An 18689-nucleotide genomic window follows, 5' to 3' on the forward strand; every position below is an offset into this window, starting at 1 on the left:
GCCAAATTCCACCCCTAACCATGTCCTCTTTTTAGGTAGATACAGATAGGCATCTCAGAGTAGATACCTACCTGAAAATTTTTTTGGTTTTTTTTAAATCGGTGTTTAATGGGATTTTCAATTACCATACCAACTAAAAATATTAAGTTAGGCACTTAACTCAGTGGGCACACTGATCTAGGTGCCTATTGTCAGGCGTCCTAGAACCAGGGTCTACATGTGTATCCATATATTTTATAAAATATACATTGCAACTCTGCCTCCAGTCCATCCAAACCACACCACTAAGGGCAGCTATGTACAAATCACATAAATGTAGGTGCATACTTTCCATGCATGTAAAAAAAAAGGCTTTACATGTGGGGAAAAAGCTTTATAAAATTACTCCCTTAAAGTATAGCTGATTAGTATGTAAGGAGAAAAAAAAGATGATAGGATAGTAAAAGACAGAATCAGAGTCCAAAATAAGTTTAACTCCCTAGAAGCCTCATAAATGGCATATTACTTGCTGCTGACAAGACATTTTTATGAACATGCCAATAAGAATAGTAAGTTATTATTGTGCCACTTAGAGTCAAAATTATAAGAAGAGTTATTAAGATCAAAGCTGGCTCTGGAAATGGTACATATAAATCCAGTGAGATCGTGGAATGCTCCACAACCTATTACAAAGCTCTACATACCTCATAATTACTGGCTCACTTAGAGAAAATATCTGACTGCCTGGGGAATCTTAAATTACGTAAATTGAAAGACTACATTAGAGAAAGTATTAATCAACCTTTCACACTAGATGAAATATGTGTCTATTAAAAGAATGAAAAATAATCAGTCAAAAGGTCCAGATTTGTTACCAGCAGAATTCTAAACACATTTTTTTTCAGTGAATTTGGCACCTCTGCAGTTGGAGACCTTAAATGCTGCCCTTCAGCACAGGAGACGTTCCTTCCCCCTCCCCCCCCCCCTTCTTTCTATGCTGCTGCTATTTCTGTCATCCTTAAACAGAGGGAAGATTCCTTAAAGTGCTCCATGTGCGAGTCTATATCATATTTGTTAAAACTCTTTTTATGTATTATGAATTTTATGCCTCAAATAATTCATCCAGACAGATCAAGGTATATTTATTATGGGGTGAAATGGCTTCAATAACCAACATTGTTTGATTAATATTTCACATTTATCTAAGACCTTCACTCTAATTCATAAATGCAGAAAACACTTCTGGGGTACTTTTCTGCAGTAGCGCTCAGTGTTTTAATATAAACATTATTGCTGTGTTTAAATTCTTTATTTATTCATTCATTCAATTTTTCTATAAAGTACTCCCAAGGGAGCTCAGAACGGTTACATGAATTTTTTCAGGTACTCAAGCGTTTATATATACATACCCCCAAATTCTGTATATGGCGCCTAAAGTTGTGTGTGTACATTGGTGCATATAGCTGGTGTATGTGCAGAAATTGATTAATTGGCCTAATCGGCACCGATAATTGCCAATTAACACCTGGCTATCAATGCTAATTGGGACTAATTAAAAGTTACGCACAGAACTCAGAAAGCACGATTCTATAAAAAGTATACGCCAGTTGCAGTATATGAATTTGAAAATGGGCAAGGCCATGAGCGGGTCAAGGGCATTCCTAAAAGTTAAGCACATTGTTATAGAATATGTCCTGTGTGCAGATAACTTAGGTGCAGGCTTTAGGTCTGGTTTTAGCAGGCCTAAATGCCTGCGCCTATGTTGTGTCGCACACAGGTACCAAGCATAATTCTATAAAAGGTATGTGCACCTTGTAGAATTGTGCTAAGCGCCATTCTAGTCAGCACCAATTTTTTAGGCGCTATAAATAGAATAGGGTCCATAGTACATATATAATTGTTGACTCTGTATATGTATGATAAATGCTGTGCATTATCCTATAGGCCAAAAGTAAATGTTTAGCTTATCCTGAAAATTGCCACTATCTAGACAGTGCTGTCACTTTGCACCTGCTCCACCTCCCTAGTACTGGTGTAACTGCAGGTACCTAAAGGCAGCAACGATGCATGAAACTTACAGCAGTCTGTAAATTACATAGGTAAGTAGGATCCCGTCTATGTTCCACCCATGTTCTATCCCTGAATTGTCTTCTTGCAAATAAGTACACATCATATAAGTTAAGTTTCATTAAAATTTGATGTGCACGCAATGTCCAATATTTCAAAGCGTATTACAAATTTAAAATAGGGGAAATACCATATGGCAGTTTAATACAAAATAATATATACATACAAAATTCAGTACAGATACAAAAGGAAAGGGGGATGAACTACAATCGTTAAAGCAGAAAGAGAACATTTATGGGTAACACATCAGGGGGGGGCAAAAAGTGAAAAATAAGGAAGGAAAGAGAGAAAAAAAATTAAGTCCTATAAATGAGGACTAATTAAAATTGGATGTTAAGATATAAAATATAAGATTTTAAACGTAGACTGGTTAAGGGAGTATTTGCAGAATTGCACTTAGGTACCCTACTAGCACTTGCATGGACATGTGCACACATACTTGTGTAAGTGCTAGCATTCTAAATACAGTGGAACCTTGGTTTCCGAGCATAATTCGTTCCAGAAGCATGCTCGTAAACCAAAATACCTGTATATCAAAGCGAGTTTCCCCATAGGAAATAATGGAAACATGCTTTGATACGTTCCCCCCCCCCGAGGCCAGCTGCTCCCCCCGCCCGACCAACTTGAACTCACCCCCCCCGTCTGGCACCGGCACGAGAACCGGCATCGCTCCACTCCACTCGCAAAGGCCCCCCCCCCCCGCTCGAATCGGCACCCCCTCCCCCCCCCCGTGAGAACAGGCACCCCCCCGCCCGACCAACTTTAACTCACTTCCTCGTCTGGCACCGTCACGCAGCCCACAGGACGAGCCGGTGCCGCTTGAAGATCTTCTTCCTGCCTCTGCCGGCTTTGAGCATGCATCTGCGCATGCTCAAGCCCTTCTAATTCTCCCTCTCACTGAGATTCTCGATTTGAGCCGGGGGGGGGGCCTTTGCGAGCGGGGGGGAGGGGGGGAGCGATGCCGGTTCTCGGGATGGGTGCTTGCAAATCGAGTCAACACTCGGTTTGCGAGACAAGTTTTGCGAGAATGTTTTGCTCGTCTTACAAAACACTTGCAAACCGGGTTACTCGCAAACCGAGGTTTGACTGTACTTATGTAACACCCTTGGATTCTATATAGGTTGTCCAAATTTGGGCACGGATGCCAGATATGCGTGGAAACTAATTAATGAGCCATTAACAATTAATAATTGGTGTTAATTGACACTCATTTGGGTTTACATGCAGAATAGATCTGCCCTGAGCCTTACACTCTAAAATGCACACATGCATTTTATATCAGCAATTCACAATGGGAAAATGGCCATGGCATGGGCACAGGCAGGTCAGGGGCATTCCTAGAATATAGGTGCAATGTAATAGAATAGAGTCATTTATGCACAATAGTGCTGCCCGATTCAGGAAAAAATATTTCGATTCAATTCGATTCAGCCTATTGAATCGATTTTTCGATTCAATTCGATTTTCCTGCCCAAATGGGTATTTTTTTTCAAACATCCTGGTGGGTTTATTTTATAGCCTCTTCACCCCTTTTATAGCCTCTTCACCCCCTTTGCCCTCTCCTACCCACACTGGGCCTGTGGTGTAAACAAAATAAACAAAAATGACCTTTCCTCTCTCTGTTAAATCCTAGCTCATGTTTGCGGTCTAACACCACCTCTGGCATTTCAAATCTGACATATTGTAATCACAAAATAGAAAATACAATTATTTTTCTACCTTTTGTTGTCTGGTCATTATTCAGATCTTGTTGGTCCCAGGCTCTGGTTGTCTCCTGATAACTCACTTGCCAGGATCTTCTTCTTTCTTCATGCTAACCATCCATCTTCTATCTCTGTCCTCCCCTTCTGTTTCTCTTCCCTCCACCAGAGGTCTGGCATCTTTCCTTTCTTTCGTCTCTATTTTCGTAGCTGCAGCGATGGACCCCCACCATCTCTCCTTTTCTCAACTGCCCTTTCATCCAGCATCTCTCCCTCTTTCCCCACCACCCCAGGTTCCACCAGCTCTCCCTTTCTCTTCCCAACTACCCTCCTATCCAGTATCTCTATCCACCCTGTGTACAACTTCTCTCCCTTTCTGTTCCTTCCCTCCCTAAATCCCATTGTCCACCATCTCTCTCTCCCTCTCCTGTTTTTAGATCCATTATTTCTTCTATCCTCCCCCCATTTCCCCTCTTCCTCCCCCAACTCCCCTCTACCCAAATTCATCTCTTCCTCCCCCAAGTCCATCCATATTACCCCTCCATCTTCTCCCCATCTCTCCTTCTCCAGTCCACCAACTCCAAGTCCATCTCCCATCTCCCTCTCCCCCCAGCTCTGACTCCCAACACAGAAGCTCAGTATTTGGCTGACAGAGGGTAACACTCGTGCATTGTGGCACCTACCAAGAGCTCCGTGCGCTTTGCACAGTGGACATACACTTTTTCTGTGAGCTGCAGAAGATGCAGCCTTACAAAAGCTGAGTGAGAAGCGTCTCTGCACTGCAGCACTTCCAAATGCGCTCGCACCGCTCCTCGGGATCCCCCGTGCGGCACCACGTCACCCAGTGCTCGCAGGTGCGCGGGGCTCTAGCCGTCATGTGGCCGATGAAAGGCCAGCAGTTGGCAGGACCTGGAAGAGCAGGCATGTGCCACTGAGCAGCAGCAGCAAGAGCGGTGCATACAGGTGGCGGTTCGGGGGCATTTGCCGGGCTCCGGGGGAAGCATGAGCGTGCATGCGGGAAGATGAGGGGCGGCATCTGCTGCCAGCAACCAATTAAAAATCACCTTGTTGGTATTTTATTTATGTGTTCAGTTTTCTATACTGTTCTCCCAAGGGAGCTCAGAATGGTTTACATGAATTTAGTCAGGTACTCAAGTGTTTTTCCTTGTCTGTCCTGGTGGGCTCACAATCTATCTAATGTACCTGGGGCAATTTACATATTCTCGTACCATTTAGGTACAGCTACTTACATCATGAAGGAGTTTCAGACTTCAAGTCTCTCTTTACATTGTCCAGGCCCCAAGTTAGCACCCAAGACCCCACCAACTCAGGAGTCCAGTCCTCATCCAGTCGGCATAGCAACCGATTTTCCCTTTAAAATACTACTACTGTTGTTTTTTCCTTGGCAATTCCTTCTGGGAAGAGTCAAATAATGCAACCACTCCTACTGTACATTGCTATGGCAAAGGCACCTGGTGGTACACCCTTTCCCACACACAAACTTGGATCCAATAAATATTGAGTCTAGAAGATATACTGTAAATATCTCAACGCATTTATTCAGTGGCCATGGTAAACATTAATCTTAGGTGGTGGTAAATTTTTGGCAGTAGGCCGTGTGTAGCTTCTCAAATATTAATGCCGTCTATTTCATTCAACATTAGTGCATACTGATATAACCCCCTTTTTTAAAGTTTTGGGTATTTGTGTACATGGTATAGTTACTGGAAAACTAATGGAAATAGTATGCATTAGCATGCTTAGCACATAGGCATTAGTTAACCTGTGTTTAATATGGGTCAGACCAATGGTCCATCAGGCCCAGTAGTCCGTTCTCAAGGTGGCCAATCCAGATCACTAGTATCTGGTCAAAATCCAAGGAGTAGCAATATTCCATGCTACCGATACAGGGCAAGCAGTGGCTTCCCCCATGTCTTTCTCAATAACAGACTATGGACTTTTCCTCCAAGAATTTGTCCCAATCTTTTTTTTTTTTTTAGTTAAAAATGTTTTAATGATTTTATAAGTAGAGAAAAAATACAAAGCCAACAATGTGAGTGCTCCAACAAGGAGCACATTATAACAATATCATTAACAAGTGTGAAATGCATCCACAAAGGAATAATGATCACAGATTATTAAATGCAGAACAAAATAAAGATGTGATGACTACGCTATCTGCTCTTACCATATCCTCTGGCAATGTGTTCCAGAGCTTAATTATTCTCTAAGTGAAAAAAATATTTCCTCCAATTGGTTTTAAAAGTATTTTCCTGTAACTTCATCGAGTGTCCCCTAGTCTTTGTAATTTTTGTATCGATCCAGAGAAAGAGAAACAACATGCATAGGAAAGAGCAAGATTTACTTCAAATCTTTCCTTGTTTTCTGCCTGGAAAAGGAAATATTTGTATGCCCAGCTCAGAAGCTTGAAAGTTGAGACTATTTTTTTTTTTTTTAATCAATCTTTGCCAGAAAAGTCAAGAAAAAACTTCTCCCACCCACATAAATCAAATATGCAGAAAAGACATACAGGGTCTGTTTTTGTCAAGGAACTCTTCTTAGTCTGTGCCTGTGGGGAAAACCTGTGATAAAGTAGAAAACCCTTTAGATACACTCAGAAGCCGTTTTGAAACACCACTTTTAAATCTTTGGCATGAAACTTTGAACTTAACTTGAAAATGACTGAACAGGCTATTACTCAGACAGGTTGGAGTCTACTGCCCTAGTGGGAATACAACACAGACTTCAAATGTATTGCCTTTAGTCCATAATAAGGATTTTCTGTTGTTATTCTCTCTCTGCTGTGGATTAAATTATTCTGTGCTATAAGTGTCAGCAAATTTTACTAAGAACTAAATCTAGGTCATACCAAAAAGGCAGTTTATTCAGTGCCCACAGGTTGTTTTTGTGAAAACCTCGATTGGGAATGAATTTTATGTTTCTGTTGATGTTTATGTTGCAGCTATATATAAAGAACAATGGATAGTCTACACTGAATTTAAGATGATGATTCCATTGAGAGGGATCTGGTGCAGTGGCGTACTAAGGGGGGAGGGTGGTCCGCCCCAGGTGCAGACCATAAGGGAGTGCTCCCAGGGTTGGCAGGAAAACTTGGAACATCTCTCCCCTTTAGAACCACAGAACTCTGGAACAACCTCTCATTCCCACTCAGAAACTCAAGCTCCTTCCAATCCTTCCGCAAACACTTGAAAATGTGGCTCTTTGCAAAAATCTAATCACCACCCATTCTCCAGTATTCTGTCCCTCTCTTTCCTCTTAGCCCTTTATCCCTTATTGTAGTTCCTTTCCTCTTAACTCTGTAAACTGTGCCGAGCTCTGCGCTTGCGGAGATGGCACGGTATACAAACCTAAGGTTTAGTTTAGTTTAGTTTAGTTGGCGTCATGGTCTGGGATCTTCACTGCTCTACCGGCGTCGGGCCTTCCTCTTTGCTGGGTGCTGCTTTCATGGAAGCAGGAGGAAGGCCTAATGCCAGCAGAGCAGCGAGTTAAGGCTGCCGACAATGAGAGAACGCTCTGAACAGGCTTCTTATGGCCTGCCAGGGCTTTCCCTCTGCCGCATCATTGATGACATAACAGAGAGAAGCCCTGGCAGAGCAGGCTGCACAAAATCTCACGATGGGATGTGTGGGGGGGGGGGGGAGGGAAAGGGTCGGTCGGGTCCAGACAGGTGCTGCACAGGGGGATGGGAGGGAGGGATAGAAAGCTGATGCACATGGGGAGAGAGAGGAAGAATTGTTGGACATGGGCTGGAAAAGGGAGATGCAACAAAGAGGTAGAAAGGGATGAGAGGGAGAAATCCTGTGGAGGGGAGGGAGCATGCACGGAGACAAAAGAAGGAAAAATGTTGGACATAGGGTGGAGGGCAGGGAGACATGGTGCATGGGGAGAGAGAAAGAAATGTTGCACATGATAATAATAATAATAATAATTTATTCTTGTATACCGTCAAACCCCAAAAAGTTCTAGGCGGTTCACATCCATTAATTAAGATCCGTGCTGACACACGGATTTACAATATTTTGAACAGGGTTACAGCAGTAAAGAAAGGGAGCGTGGGAGCGATATATAGAGTTTTATCAAAAGTACAAGCAGCAATAATGGAAAGGAGGAAGGGAGAGATGCTGAATGGAGGGGAATAGACAGGTTTGTCCCAGGACACAAGGCAGGGAGAGAGAGAGAAAGATGGTAGACAGTGAGAAAGAAACAGAAATGTTGGATATGGCAGTGGAAGGGAAGGTACAGAGATGGAAGATGGATGGTGAGCTTGGAGAAAGAAGAAAATGTCAAATGGGCAGGAGACCCTGGCAAACGAGTTAACAGAAGACAAATAGAAACCAGAGCCTGGGATCAACATGATTTGAATGACCAGACAATAAAAGATAGAAAAAAATAATTTATTTTCATTCTGCCAGAGCTGGTGTTAGACAGCAAGCATGAGCTACGACCTAAAAGAGAGAGGAAAAGTCTTTTCTGATTATTTTGTTTATACTACAGCACCGGAGTGGGGTTGGAGAGGTAGTAACTCTATGTAATGTTATATTGTAACACTGTGAATGTTAAACTGTAACCCATTCTGAGCTCTCTGGGAAGGACAGGATATAAAAATAAATAAATAAAATCACAGAAAATATATTTTATATGGGGGGCTGTATTAAAAAATGATCAGCCCCAGGTGTCATATACCCTAGGTCCACAACTGATCTGGTGGTATCATGCTAATGGACTAAAGGAAAACTGATGGGCTTTGTAACGAGAACCATAGATATAATAGCTTTGCCATAAATTGTTATACCTACCGGTAATTTTCATTTTATTTGTTCCTATGAAAAACATGCATTTTGGTATAATATTCTTCCGCTATGCTCTGTCAGTGGTTCTCAACCCTGTCCTGGGGACCCCCCAGCTAGTCGGGTTTTCAAGATATCTCTAATGAATATATATGAGAGAGATTTGCATATCTGTCACTTCCATTATATGCAAATCTCTCTCATGCATATTCATTAGGGATAATAGTTTCCAAATAATATTTTGGTGGGGAATAGCTGTATAGGGCTCTAGGTTGGTGGCCTCTGAATTAGGATAGTTAATTTCAAAGGATGAACTGAGGGGCAGGCACAGATAGAAAACATTAATTTAAAATATATTGCCAATATGAAGCTGATTGATAACTGTAGTTCATAAAACAATCACTTTTCTAATATCTTTTTTGTTTTTCTTTCCTGTATTGTGGCAGAACATATGGTGCAAACAACCTCATGGATGACTTGAAAATTCTTTACCGCACCGCTGGGCAGAAGGGACAAGGAATCACCTTTATATTCACAGACAATGAAATCAAAGATGAATCTTTTCTTGAGTATATGAACAATGTCTTGGCTTCAGGGGAGGTTTCCAATCTTTTTGCGAGAGATGAAATAGATGAAATAACACAGGACTTGATCCCCGTGATGAAGAGAGAGTACCCACGGCGCTCACCAACTGGCGAGAACCTCTACGACTACTTCCTGTCCCGTGTACGAAGCAATCTACATGTGGTGCTCTGCTTCTCTCCTGTTGGGGAAAAGTTCAGAACTCGAGCGTTGAAATTCCCTGGCTTGATTTCAGGCTGCACCATGGACTGGTTCCAACGTTGGCCCCGAGATGCCCTTGTGGCTGTGGCACAGCATTTTCTTGCTTCTTATAGGGTAGAATGCACAGAGGAAGTAAAGCAAAGTGTTGTGAACACTATGGGGATATTCCAAGACATTGTTGCTGAAAAATGTGTGGAGTATTTTGAACGGTACAGGCGTCAAACATATGTGACCCCAAAGTCTTATCTTTCTTTCATTGGAGGCTACAAAATTATTTATGAGGAGAAATTTGCTCATGTTGGAAATTTGTCCAACCGTATGAAAACAGGTATATTTTTTAAAAAAATATATAAACCTCCTCTTTTACAAAAGCTCTCAGCGCAGGTTGGCGTAAATTGCATGGGCATCAGAGCATTTGCCATATGACACTCAGCTGCGAGGTTTTGTAAAAGGGGGCTAAATATATTTATGTGTTACTTTAAAGTAATATTAAGATAATTTTACCAATCATTTCTTTTTGTTACCCTTCCATTCACAGCATCAATATCTAACATAAGTTTACCTCATTAAAAAGTAGGATAATTGGAAGAAGGATGATTTTTGCCTTCTGTATGAATTACCCTAGGAGCACTTTCATCTTCTTAAGAAGCCACCCCCTTTAAACCTCAGTTAGATAGTAATTATTTAGTTATCCTTCGAAGTGCCTTATTCAGCATAGATCATTTCTATGGGTCCAATATTCAGCTGGTGGTAGGCAGCATTTTGACTGCCCACCATTGGCATTCAACCTGGATATTCAGTGCCAGGCTGTTTCTGGTGACCAGCATTGACTAAACCAGGGGTGTCCAATGTCGGTCCTCGAGGGCCGCAATCCAGTCGGGTTTTCAGGATTTCCCCAATGAATATGCATGAGATCTATGTGCATGCACTGCTTTCAATGCATATTCATTGGGGAAATCCTGAAAACCCGACTGGATTGCGGCCCTCGAGGACCGACATTGGACACCCTTGGACTAAACAGTTTCACTTCTGACTGTGGCAACTTAACTGGTTAAGCCGATATTCAGCACTAACCAGATAAGGGCTTAGCTGTTAAAGACAGAAATGCATACATGTGTGCCTGGGTTGGTGGTGTGATGCCATAACCTGATGGTTGGAGCAGTAGACATTGGACTGGAAGACCTCTGTGGTTGTTTGTGATCGTGGGACTATCGCACAACCCTTGATTTCCCTGGCAATGACCTGAGATACTGATCCCTCTGGAGACAGAGACAGTTTCTACTGTACTTGTGACAGGCCCAAGAACATAAGAATAGCCTTACTGGGTCAGACCAATTCTCCATCAAGCCCAGTAGCCCGTTCTCATGGTGGCCAATCCAGGTCACTAGTACCTGGCCAAAATCCAAGGAGTAGCAACATTCCATGCTACCGATCCAGGGCAAGCTGTGACTTCCCCCATTTCTTTCTCAATAACAGACTATAGATTTTTCCTCCAGGAAATTGTCCAAACCTTTCTTAAAACAAGCAAAATACCCTTAATAGCCTCAAAAATAGTGCACTAATGTGATTTTGTTCTTTCTTCCTTCAATGTGCTGGATGTTGTTATTTTGGTGGGTTTGGCTCACTAAAGTGCTGCTGAGCTCGTACATGCCCCATCTGCATTATATCACAGACATCTCTGATTCCCCGCAACATCATTTCTTCACACATTCTCCTGCTTTCCCTGTGCTGACACTTACTTCTGTGGGGATGGTGGTCAGCCTGATGAATCTATTCTGCAGTCTCTGCTAGGACCTATGCCTGCGTATGTAGTCTCTCCTCTGGGCAGGCTGGTGAAACAGCTTTCTGACCCTGGGTAGGAACAGCATGGCCAGCAAGAGACTGTCTGCATTACCAAATTGTAGCACTGAACTAGGGCTCACTATTACCCACAATCCCACTCCTTACTAGGGCCTCATTCTATAAAGCGGCGGTAGAGATTTCTAATGTGGGCTGACGAGGTAAATGTTCTTACGCTCATAGGAATTTGTGAAAGCCAAGGTAAATTACTCAGGGGCTGATTCTGTAAAAGGCGCCTAAAAAGTTAGGTGCTTCTTAGGTAACTTAATTGGCAAAATACTCTTAATAGCCTCAATAATTGGTAAAAAAAAAAATTAATTGGATGATAGATGCTTATCTGATTCTATAAAAGATAGGCACTCATTGCATGGCACTTAGAGGTGCTTAATGCCTAAGTGGGCATTTCTATGGGCAGAGCATGACTTAGGCGCTGCTAAGCACAATTCTCCAAAAACATAGGTGCCTGAAATGTAGGCCTTTAAAACCCTGGCCTGCATTTCAGGCATCTAAATTTTTACATAGGCACCACTAATTGCCATTCTTTAAACAGTGCCTAAGTGTGATTGACATGCGGTCAGTGGCTTTTTTTAGGCACTGTTTATAGAATAAGTTAGTGAAAATCAAATTTTTATATATGTATGGATCATCTGAGGTGAACTTCTCATGTATACACAATGAGAGACCATATCACCATATGTTCATCATTAATCCAAACTTTTTTATTTTTAAAGACCACATTTTTAACTTTTTAGTTATTTAAATGCTTTCTTCATTGACAGCTTAATACAGAATAAGTAATTTACTTATCTTGAAACTCATGTCACCAGGGGAATCCATATTTTGAGGCTTTGTTCCCCTGCAAAAAAGTCCAGACCACATCTCTTCAATTTCTTTAATTTCAAAGATAATTCTGTTTCCAAAAGAATCCATCTGACTTCCAAACATATATCGCATAAATGTTTACACAGGCTTTTGTGATTCCCAATGCACAGGGCATCATGCCAGTAGGTGCCTTGCTGCTATTTGATGCACAGATTGGAGCAAAGCTGGGTGCTAATTCTCTAAAGATCACTCTCAGCTGTATGACATTTAGTGAATGCTAGTGTGCATTTCGGTGCATCTTTTTAGGCTCACCTATTTTGCACCCTGCCGCTAATATATGCATATAAAAATGATCAAAACCTAGAAAGAATTTGTTTGGGTTTAGAAACAGTGTCCTTTATTACTAAATCGATCAATATATTGCATTATATGAGGTAAAATAAATCTGGTAACATGCATTTCATTTTATGTAGCAGAAGTGGAGGGGCATAATCAAAAGAAATGTCTAAGTCCGTTTTGGCCTAAGTCGCAAGTTGCCAACAGTTGGACATGGGAAAAGGTCCATTTTTGAAAAATAAATCCAGCGTATTTTTTTTTCCAAAATCGTCCAACTGTACATCCAGCCGTCTGATTGTCTAGACTGCTAAGTCGTCCATCTTTATACCTCATTTTCATCCAAAAATTTGTCCAAGTCACAAACGCCTAGAAAAAGACCTTTTGGGCATGGGAGGGGCCAGAAAAGTGATGAACTGGACACCCAGACATGGCACCAGAGTGGTGGGGTACCTTACAGGGCACTGCTGTGAACTTCACAAAAAGGGTGCCACAGAAACATCTAACTACAGCTCCCTTATAGTTCATGGCGAGTCCCCCAAAACACCCCCAGAACCTACTAGACCCACCTATCTATCACCCCAATAGCCTTTATGGCTGCAGGAGCCACTTATATGGCAGTACAAAAAGGTTTTAGGGGGTTGCACATTTCTCACCATGAATGTAGTGATTAGAGTGGCTTATGGGCCTGGGTCCTCCTCTCCATGGTTCACTAACCCACCCCCAAGACCACTTAATCCACCTCTTTGCAGCTCTACTAGGCTTTCCTATGCCAGGCTGCCAGGTGCTGATGTTCTGGAGGCAGATATGTAAAGTTGTTATGATTTTTAGGGAGGGGGGTCATTGATCACTGGGGAAGTGTACGGGGGTCTGTACTTTGTGTCTGCAGTGGTTATCTTGTCACTTTGGGTACCTTCTGTGGACTTAGACCTGGTTATATATGACCTATGTCCAAGTTCCGCCCAAATCCCGCCCTCACCACTCGTCCTAAAATGCCCCTTTTAGCTCTGCTCGTTCAGCAGCATTGTGAAGACCTAAGTCATTTTTAAATACGTCTAAAACCCTGTTCGATTATTGGCACTTGGAAAACTTTTGTTACTGATCGTCCAAGTGCCGATATAGACTGTTTTTTAGACGTTTTTCTGTTTCGATTATGAGCCCCATAAGCACTACTGTACTGTTTTAGAAATTAATTTAATCACCTTTTTTAGGTTTACTGTTAAACAATAGATAAACACAGCCTTAATATCACAAATTGAAGTGCCTGCTGAAAAGTTGAAATTTACAGCAAATAACCAGAGGCTCTTATTCATCTTGACATAACCTTAATATCTGCAGAAAATTTCAGGGACATTGGGATATGCCTGCACTCTAGTCTGCTGTCCTCTGTATACCAAAATCAATAACTACTGCAGCACTGAAACGCTTCTGTGTATGAACACTCTGCAAACACAGAAATCCATAAAGCTTGGATTTCAAATATAATTTTTGATGTGGTCGTACCAAAGAGCCAGCATTAGGCCTTAAAGACAGGCTTAGGCACAGACCCCAGATTCTGTATATGATAATGATATGGCGCATATGGATTGAAGATATGCAGGCAAATTAATTAGCTAATGGGCCATTAACATGAAATAAATTGATGTTAATAAGCAATTATTGCAGTTAATTGGCAGTAATTGGAATTTATGTTTGCATCTTCCTGCTCACTATTCTATAATACCGGGTGTTCAGATCCACTAGCATGCAACAGAAAAGAGGGTGGGACAGGGGCGTTCCAAAGAATTGCGCATTTTAAAGAATAGCACCATTCATACTCCCAAATGCCAAGAGTTGGGCACCAGTATTTACACCAGGTTTCAGCTGGCATAAATATTGGCAACAAACTTTAAATAAGGGAATTGGCTCTAAGTGCTATTCTATAAATGATGCTCAACCAATTTTTTGCAGTGCCAATTTTTCAGCAGTGTCTATAAAATTTACCCCGGAATGGGAATGCATAGTTTTTAATAAGGTCCAATATCTTTATACCTACGCACAGCACAGCATTTGCCTGAAATTTCATTATATGTAAATTGACATATTTTTGTCCCAGTTTTATTCAGTAAGGCCTGGATTCTCTATACGGTGCCAATCACATGTCAATCATGCGATGGCGCCGTATATAGAATCTGGGAAAGAAAGGCACCAGAAATGTAGGCCAAGATTTTTCAGGCCTACATTTCCAGCACCAATTTTTTTTTTTTTTTTTTTTTCATGAATCGCACTTACGCTGGTGATTTAGACCACCTATTGCCACTTCCAGCTTTAGCCATGCCCACAGTGGCATTAGGCATCTTAAAGCACCTATTTTGGTGCCGATTTTTTAGGTGCCGATTTTGGTGCCGATTTTTTAGGCGCTGGCTTTAACTTTAATATTTTGTGCCATTTTAAACAGCATTCTTAATTAACTTAGGGGGACCTAAGTTTTTTATTTTTTAAGTTGAGAATGCATTGGATTCTTTCCTGTCTGAACTGGTTGTTTGCCCTGGGTTTCTGTGTAGATGCTATAAGCTGAGCTATGAGGCCCTATTTTTTCTATCCTGAACACCACCACCCAAAAAAACCCTGCTTCTGCACTTTGCTTTTAAACAGGTCTTGCAAAATTGATGGAAGCAGAGCTATCTGTGAATCAGCTGTCCAAAGAACTGGCAGTAAAGGAAAAGGACCTGGCTGTTGCTTCCAAAAAAGCAGATGAAGTCTTGCAGGAAGTGACTTTGAAGGCCCAAGCTGCTGAAAATGTGAAAATGCAAGTGCAAAAAGTGAAAGATAAAGCCCAGGCCATTGTAGATGAGATAGCTGTGGATAAAGCATCAGCCGAAGTAAAGCTGGAAGCAGCAAGGCCTGCCCTGGAGGAAGCCGAAGCAGCTCTACAGGTTAGAAATTAACTAATGATGGTTCATCCACTTTTTCTCCTAAAAAGCTTAATATCTGTGCCAGTAGTCCAGTGATCACTGCTTAAGGGCGTGCATGGCCCCCCCAAAAAGCTTGGTTTGTGATTGTTTCAAACAATTTGTTCTGTACATTTGACGTACTTGGGGGTTTATTTTTTGGGGCACACATTCAATGCATGTAAGAATTTTAAAATGCAGATGATTGTGTGCACATCAATTTGTATGTTTCAATATGTACAAGTGATTATGTACACTTTAATTTTTTAGGCACCCAAATGAACTGAATAAGCACTCATGAAAGCACATCCCCTACCTGTGCTGTATACTCGATATAAAAATCAAGGTGATGGCTCAGCATATTTTTTGCTATCCCATTCATGCCTTCATGGAAGACTGGGGTGGAAGCATGATTTTCCCCCTTCTTTTAGCAGTCCCTGATGACTGTCACATGGTTACATACAATCACTCTAGACCAATCCACGAGACACAACCAGTCAGTCAGGTTTTCAGGATATCCACAATGAATATAGATTAGCTAAATTTACCTAAATCTATCTCATTCATATTCATTGTAGGTATCCTGAAATTTGACTGGGAATGTCCCAAGAATTGGATTGAGACCCACTGCTAAAGAGTGATATAAAAATTGTGGTGTTCACAATAGTGCTGACACTACTTAAATGTGCTATTAATGTATAATTATACATCAATTGCATATTAACAACACTGTAATGTGTTATTTTATTTATCCCACTATCAATACAAAACCTATACAAATATATAATGACTTGTATGTTTATGTAAATCAGTTCATTTATGAATTCATAATAAAATTATATACTTTAAAATGTGCAAATGCTTGCAAAGATTCATTACCATAAGAAACCTAGCTATAATTAAAGGGGATATATTTATATTTTTTGAGGTTAATAGCAATAAAGTGCTAAATTTAACATGTGGAATGTATTTGCATGTCATTAATATGGGATACTAACATGAAAGCACGGCCCAAGTCTTATTAATCCCCTGTGTTTAGTACCATATATTGAAACAGACTGGGTCTGTCTACTTTTAAAAAAAAAACAATAGATGCACCCTTCTACAAATATCATTGATTTCAGGTTAATAGAAATAAGACTGCGAATAAGTAATCCACCCTTTCACTTCATCTTTGTAGCAAAGATGGCTATTTTTGCAGTAATTTTTTTTTACTTGAATATACCGTCATTTTTTTGTATTACAATAATAATTCATGGTGGTTAAGCACAAACTGAGTGGTCACAGTAATAGCCCTGTTAAACTTTTCAGTGCCATATTAATGCTGTCTACAATATAGACTACTAGAAAAAGTTCTAAAATCTCTGTGTCTGACAAAATGTGAAGCGCAGCCTCTGGAACAAAGAATTAAATAAATAAATATAATGAAATCTTGATTAAAAAATTTTGTGTGTAAGAGGATCTCAGTGTGGATTGATTAGTCAAACGAATGAATTAACGTTCAATAGTTCAACCCGTGCATGGGCTACCCCTCAGTACACCACACACACCACACCACACCACACCAGTGAAAAAAGTAAAAGGCTCAACTGCCTTGGTCATGGTTGGGGTTTATCCCTGCGCATTGGCTGCTAAGATGGTTTCAAGCTTATAATCACTGGAGGTTCCTGAAGAAGGAGGTCTATCTAAAACTGAAGCTCAGTTCAACCATTTCCCCTTCGTGGTTTTGTCTCAAGTAGCGCAGTATCATCTATCTTGGGCTTTTTGCCCGGAAACATCTCTGGGAGTCCTGGTGTTCTCCGGACATCTCATTGAGCTAAGTAGTCCTGTTTTTATTTGTTACAGGGCTGTGCTTTACCTCTGTCTCACAAATTGTGGAAACACAGCACTGTGAATTTTATGTTTTATAAAATTTATATTTGTTATTATTTTGAGTGTTATTGCACATTACTTTTTTCACTGGATTTGTATTACACACAGGAGGACTCTATGATGGTGTGGTGTACTGGGTGGTAGTCCATGCACGGGTTGAAGTATTGAACGGTAATTCGTTCACATTTTGTCAGACACATGAGATTTTAGAACTTTTTTCTAGTAGTGTAAGTGGTTGTTCTATTATAACTCGGGTTTTGTTAACTACAATAGGTCTACATGACGGCAGATAAAGATCAAATGGCCCATACAGTCTGCCCTTCCACAACATCCACTATTTCCTCCTCTCCCTAAGAGATCCCACAAGACTGTCTCACACTTTCTTGAATTCAGACATAGCCTTTGTTTCCATTACCTCCATTACCTCTGTAAAAAAAAGTATTTCCTTACATTACGCCTGAGCCTATCATCTCTTAACTTCATCTTATGCCCTTTCATTCTAGAGCTTCCTTTCAAATGAAAGAGACTCGTCTCATGCGCATTTATGCCACATAGGTATTTAAATATCTCTATCACATCTCCTCTCTCTCCCGCATTTCCTCCAAAGTATACCGATTGAGATCTTTAAGTCTGTCCCCATATGCCTTATGACAAAGACTTTCACTCTTCAAACAATTGTCAAAGTGGAGTACAATTTAAAAATCATAATAATAGAATGCCATTTCCAAATAGGAAAAGTCCACCAATCATTCAAAAAAACACACATACGTCCAACTATACCACAAACAAAAAAACCCCCATAATATAAAAATACTAAATAAAAATTTTGCTGAAAAAATAGGTATTTGACTAAAAGTGCTGCCAACTATCCAAATGCTTTCAGAAAAAAATAAGACTTTAGCTTAAACTGTTTCAAGGAAGACTCCTCCCGCAAATCCACGAGGAGAGCATTCCATAACCTTGAGGGCTTCCAAAGAATGCCCCTTTCCTTGCTGATGTCAAGCAAGCTTCCTAAGGAGAGGGAAGAGATAATCCAGCATGAATATGCAAAATGGATAAAGTACCAGCTGGCATTATTAATAAGAGCTTGAAAATTAAAATCCAAGATCTCATTATTAGAGGATTCACTTATTGTTATAATGGATGTCTGAAATATATGCAGGTGGTGACCATCCTGAGTAAGAGAACTGTTTTCTTCTGTGATTTGTTTTAGACCATTAAACCTGCTGACATTGCTACAGTTCGTAAACTGGGCAAACCACCTCACTTGATCATGCGAATCATGGACTGTGTGCTACTTCTCTTCCAAAGGAAAATTGATAGTGTGTCTGTTGATCCAGAACGGCCGTGCATAAAGCCGTCATGGAGTGAAGCCCTGAAACTGATGAACAATTCAGGATTCCTTAACATGCTGCTGACTTTCCAAAAGGTAAAAATAAACTGCAGGTCTCTTGTTTTAAGAGAAATAGAAAAAAGATTAATATTCATTAATCAGT

General features: G+C 40.8%; 1 protein-coding gene across 1 annotated transcript in view; it reads left to right on the top strand.

Annotated features, from left to right (window-relative positions):
* The window catches only part of LOC117353985 (dynein heavy chain 5, axonemal-like), a 629516-nt gene that overhangs the window by 390069 nt on the left and 220758 nt on the right, over positions 1 to 18689 (top strand). Inside the window, exons 57-59 of the mRNA XM_033930650.1 lie at positions 9061 to 9725; positions 15026 to 15306; positions 18407 to 18622. Of these exons, the coding sequence (XP_033786541.1) occupies positions 9061 to 9725; positions 15026 to 15306; positions 18407 to 18622 (1162 nt within the window). The remainder of the gene's footprint in view (positions 1 to 9060; positions 9726 to 15025; positions 15307 to 18406; positions 18623 to 18689) is intronic.

The sequence above is a fragment of the Geotrypetes seraphini genome, chromosome 2 (genome assembly GCF_902459505.1).
Source record: "Geotrypetes seraphini chromosome 2, aGeoSer1.1, whole genome shotgun sequence".
NCBI classification, from domain to species: Eukaryota; Metazoa; Chordata; class Amphibia; order Gymnophiona; family Dermophiidae; genus Geotrypetes; species Geotrypetes seraphini.